At 38.6% G+C, this 5018-nt stretch overlaps 1 protein-coding gene across 1 annotated transcript; it reads right to left on the bottom strand.

Moving 5' to 3' along the window:
- Positions 1-1645: 1645 nt before the first annotated feature.
- Positions 1646-2217, bottom strand: LOC124983982 (actin-related protein 2/3 complex subunit 5-like). The gene is given in 2 exon segments (XM_047551711.1): positions 1646-2094; positions 2097-2217. Coding segments are annotated over 2 exon segments (453 nt in total). The 5' UTR covers positions 2203-2217; the 3' UTR covers positions 1646-1747.
- Between the last annotated feature and the right edge of the window lie 2801 nt (positions 2218-5018).

The following is a 5018-nucleotide window of genomic DNA, read 5'->3' as shown; positions in this document are numbered from 1 at the left end:
AACAAAGTAGACCCATGATACTCTCAATAAATAATAACCAAAAGCTAGCCCCACAATGTGAGCAATGCAATTGGGGTCTTTAAAATAAGAAGATAAACAAATTATGCAAGTTTAAAAGGAGGTCCTTCTAACTCCAGTACATTAATCATGACAGTTCTGTCTCTGCAGCTACTATTGCTGATGCCACACACCTGGACCAGTGGAAATAGCAAAGTTGACCTAGCTGTCTGTCTTCTGAGCTCAGGTGATTCTGACAGAACAGTGACTTGACCCTTTAGAAAGATAAGACATCCCTGCACTGGAAAGAGTGGTAAAGTATTTTTGTGCCTATAGGTTACTTCTTACAGTATGCAAAGAGTCTGACATGGAAAAGGAGGGCAGTAAGTTCCTGAATCTTTTTTTTTTTTTATTCAACACTGACATTTTATTTTCTGAAGTTTATCATTTTTACAAAACAAAACAAAAAACAAAGAGCAGGTATCAAAAACGGCAGAGTTTAAAGAATTTCTGCACCAGTTTTCACTTAAGTCAGTGATTATGAAACTGGTAGCCAATGTAAATACTAAACACAGGCTAATTTCCCTCTTGGTCATATGTTTTTGGGTGGTTTTTTTTTTTGGAGTTACTCTGTAATAATAGCTTTTTATAAGCACCGGTCACTTTTTGAGAACCGATTTGGTTTGTCCAACAAAGTAAACAATTTTTTGCTGTGTGGCATTTTCTTTTTTTAAAAAACACTGAGCTGAACACAGAATATGTTATTTGTTTGGATCTGAACCAAATCTTTTGAGATCCCAATTACCCTGAAGAACACTGAGGACATTTATAGGGCATACTAAATGGTATATTAAATATTCATATACATCATCATAACGTCCAAGGCAGCTACTATTTTTCTAAAGAAATAGTATTTCATTCAGAGGCTGCCCAGAGTTTGAACTATATCATAGTTTCTACATCCTTTCTGATTTGGAGTAGTTTCCCCAAAGGGAGCCATATTATTGAAACAAAAGTTTTAATATCAAGCCAAATAGGCTCTGATATTTTACAGATACACCTGTATAGAACAAGATTCCTTGTTCTGGACCCTGGGTGACCACAAAGAAATCAAGAGGCCATGATAATTGAATGTTGAAAGGAAGTAGCATTCGTAAAATAGCATAATCTGGAGGCAAGCAGAAATAAAAGTGGAAATTAGTAGTGGTTTTCACTCACCACTTTTGCTTAAATAAGAGAAGTATGGTCCAGTTTTGCAATTAATAGCTGCCAGTTATATATATATACATATATATAAATATATGTATATATCTATTTATTAATTTTTTTAAAAAATAAAGATCACTTCCTGACTAGCAATGAGTTAGGAAACTGGCCTCAAATTCTGATCAGATCCCTCAGTATTAGTCAAAAATAATATAAAAGGGCACAGAAATCAGCTGATAGGGGTTTAAGATTGCACAATTAAACCTGAACATACATGATACTATACACAGACTGGTATACACATCATTGAAACGATTATGAGAGGATGAAACAATCCTGTTGAAGCCAAATTTCCTCCACATTATCCCAATTTTCATGAAAGGAAATCTGGTATGTAATTCTCTTCTTTATAGATATGAAAAAGGAAGCAAGAAGGCAAAGCTGAGAGAAGCAGATGCTACCCACAGGGCAGCAGTGGCATTTGGTTGTTTTGGTCTTTGTACCAGCAATTCCCACTCCCATGGTGGAACCAGTTCCTGCAGGACTACACCGTTTTCCTTGCAGTCAAGACACGAACAATGGATCCTACTCCTCCAGCAGCAAGTGCCTTTTCATGCCACTGTAGTAACATAGCACTGCTATTGTCAGATGGGCTCTCAAAGCCCTTATAAATATACTTCATTAGGAGATCCACACTATTCTTGTCCAGAGATTGAACGGCCTTCTCAATATCATTAGCTTTAAAAGAGATGAGCACCTTCAAGACAATGCTGCCTGCCCGATCCTTCACCGCCTGACTCTTGGTGTTGATAGGGGGATTTTTCAGAGCTGCCTGGAGAGCAGCTGTCATGTTTCCTTGCCGCAGGCAGGAGTCCACCTCGCCCTCGTCGGCCCGGCCTGCCCGTCGCCCACGTCCTCCTCGTCCACGAACTTGTTCTCGTCATACTCGTCCACGTCCACCTTCCGGAAGCGGACCGACGAGACCGTGTTCTTGGACATCCCGGAGCCGAACCCGTGGCAAGGCCTCCTCCGTGCTGCCTCCAGCTCAGCTCGCCCGGCCCGGCAGGAACCCACTGCCCGGCGCTGGGTTCCTGAATCTGTAAGGACAATATAGTCTGTTTTCCTTTCTCCCTTATATACCTTATCTAGTACAGGATTTGGGGCAGGGGAAAAGGTACTGTCAGTTGGTACTAAGTTTTTCAACTTTACTGTCTTTCCAACTGACGAGTTGGGTGACAGTGGATAAGTTATTGACCTCTCTGGTTCTCATCATAAATAAGGGATACTGATTCTTAACTAATGGGTCTATAGAGAGGAATGCATGAGCTCTGTGCATGGGAAGTGTATATGGGCCTAGTACACATTCAATTTTGATAAAAATTTGCTATTATAGTAAGCAATAAAATTTAGGACAGGCTTCTGAGGGCATCCTCCAGATAGAGAATGAGAAATAAACTGGATATGCATTTTTTTTTTAACTTTTATAAAGAAGAGGAACAATGGAGGAAGTTTGGGAGTGTTAGTTTCAATAGTTTCTCCAGAATTTCTACTAAGTGCAAATGAGGTTCACAACTATGCCTTGGAACTCTCAATGAGAAAGGGCTCTACCTGTGTACACACAATACGTCTTTCTGTATAAGAGGACACTGTCTTGAAGATCTTTTCATCTTTATAAATACATCTTATTTTCTATAAGCTTTTCTCTGGCCTAGACATAATCTATTTTCCACTTCACTTTGGTGGATGTCCAAGTGAGAAGTGACAAGTGAAAGCAATGAACTGATGTGCTGTCTTATTTAAATATCTCCCCAATCTTTGCACAAACTCCTCAGGAAAAAGCCAATTTCTAGTACTCCATTTTATTCCTTTGGATCAGTTGATTAATGTTTGGTTGAGGATAATACAGAGGCATGATCTGGATTTCACAAGACAATACATGCAATCGTGTTCAGAGACACAACTGGCTTATTTTTAGTATTATACCTCAGTGCTGACTTTTATTTTATTATCAGCCTTTGGCTTAATTTTAATACCTATCTCAGCCAGAGGAACCAGAAATTTTATATCCCTAACTGGAATAATAATGGCACATGCCTCAGGGTCTTTGTCTATGTGTCATGAATGAACAAGTGATTCACTACAGGTCGAGGGTATCTGCTGCCCTCTGGAGGGTCCTGCGCTGTTGTAAATGAAAACAGCATTGCCGAGGCATATTCCAAGGCAGATGAGGAGGTATATAACAGAAAGGTTTCAGGGTCATTTGGAAAATTCGCAACTGTGGAAAGCACTATACCCATACCTAGGCAGGAAAGTCCTAAGGCAAGAGGCAAAAATAGAGATGGAGAAGTTCTGTGATAAAGAAACCTGATTCCCAAACTAGTAGGGCCATTTCCTACCCCCACTCAAATCCTGCCAATATTTGGGGAGCTAATATTCTATAAATAATATTTTGCATTCATAATGTACAAATAAAAATTTTGGAATATGTACAAAAGCTAATGAAGGATCTCTTAAATAAACTACGAAAACAGTAAGATTGATGAAGTGGATACGTTCCAATGAAAAGGTCCCACAACCCAGGCAGTGAAATACTGACTGGAGGGATGAGATCTGATATGGAAGTGTGATATGCCACGTTATAATGTTCACATTTATCTTTTTCCCAATTTTTATCCTAATGAAACATTTGCAACGTTTACACTAATACATGGAATTGTGATTTGTGCTTTCCAATATACACATCTGACTTCATTTACTATCATGTGCCAGGAACCATCCTGTGCCAAAAATGTTTGAAGGACAGAGAGAAGCCAGGCATAATGGGGTTCTACCAAGAATTCAGTTAGTAGAGTGTCAATCCCACATACACAATTACAGTTGTGCTTTCCTCTGACTGGGAAGATAACGCATTTGACAGAAATAAAAAATTTTGTAGCCGGGGGTTTAGGTTTAATCCTTTTTGTGATCCTGGTCAAGCAAATAAAATTCTCCTTATTTGTAAAAGAAATATCTAGAGAGCTGTTGTAATTGTCCATGGAGATAAAATATGTGAAAATACTTCACACTGCATCTGATTTACAGTAGATGCTCAACAAATCTACGTCAACGTAATATCACCAGTGAGTACAGAGATAGCACCAAAATAGTCAAAAGATCATCCCAGGGGATGGTTGAACTGGAATAGTGGTCACCCTACCTTCAAATCCAGAATGGAGTGCAAATAACAAGGACATGGGAACATAAAGAAGAAGGGACCTGATGTGGACCAATATTTTTCAGGCAGGGGCTTCCTGATCAAATGGCCAAACAGAATTCAGTGTGAGTGGCGTTAAGTCCAGAAGTGGAGGTCAGTAGACATACCTGACTTTCCTGAGAGAAACTAAGGAGTCAGCTAGTGCTATCAGAGAGCAATTCTATAAAGTAATGTCTTAAATGACTACAGTGATAATGAGAAAAGAATGTTCTCTTCTGTGAATAATGTTAAGACAATAATTATCCATAATGCAAAAGAAAATATCCTGCCTCAGATGACAAACAAAAGTTAACAACTTAGAAGCCTAGATTTAGAAAAAAAAATAAGCATTTTAGGAGAAAATAAAGGAAAAAAACTTAATGAAAGACTTCTTTTTTTAATATCAAAAGCAATATACAGAGTCAGTGTAGTCCCTATCAAAATATTAATGATGTTCTTCACAGAACTAGAAAGAACAGTTCTTAAATTCATTTGGAAGAATAAGAGACCCAGAACAGCTATCGAAATCCAGAGCAAGAAGAGTGTTGCAGGTGGCATCATGATACCTGATCTCAAATTACAC

The sequence above is a fragment of the Sciurus carolinensis genome, chromosome 4 (genome assembly GCF_902686445.1).
Source record: "Sciurus carolinensis chromosome 4, mSciCar1.2, whole genome shotgun sequence".
Classification (NCBI taxonomy): Eukaryota; Metazoa; Chordata; class Mammalia; order Rodentia; family Sciuridae; genus Sciurus; species Sciurus carolinensis.
Note: the sequence above shows the minus strand (reverse complement) of the source record. Positions and strands in the feature narration are given on the sequence as shown.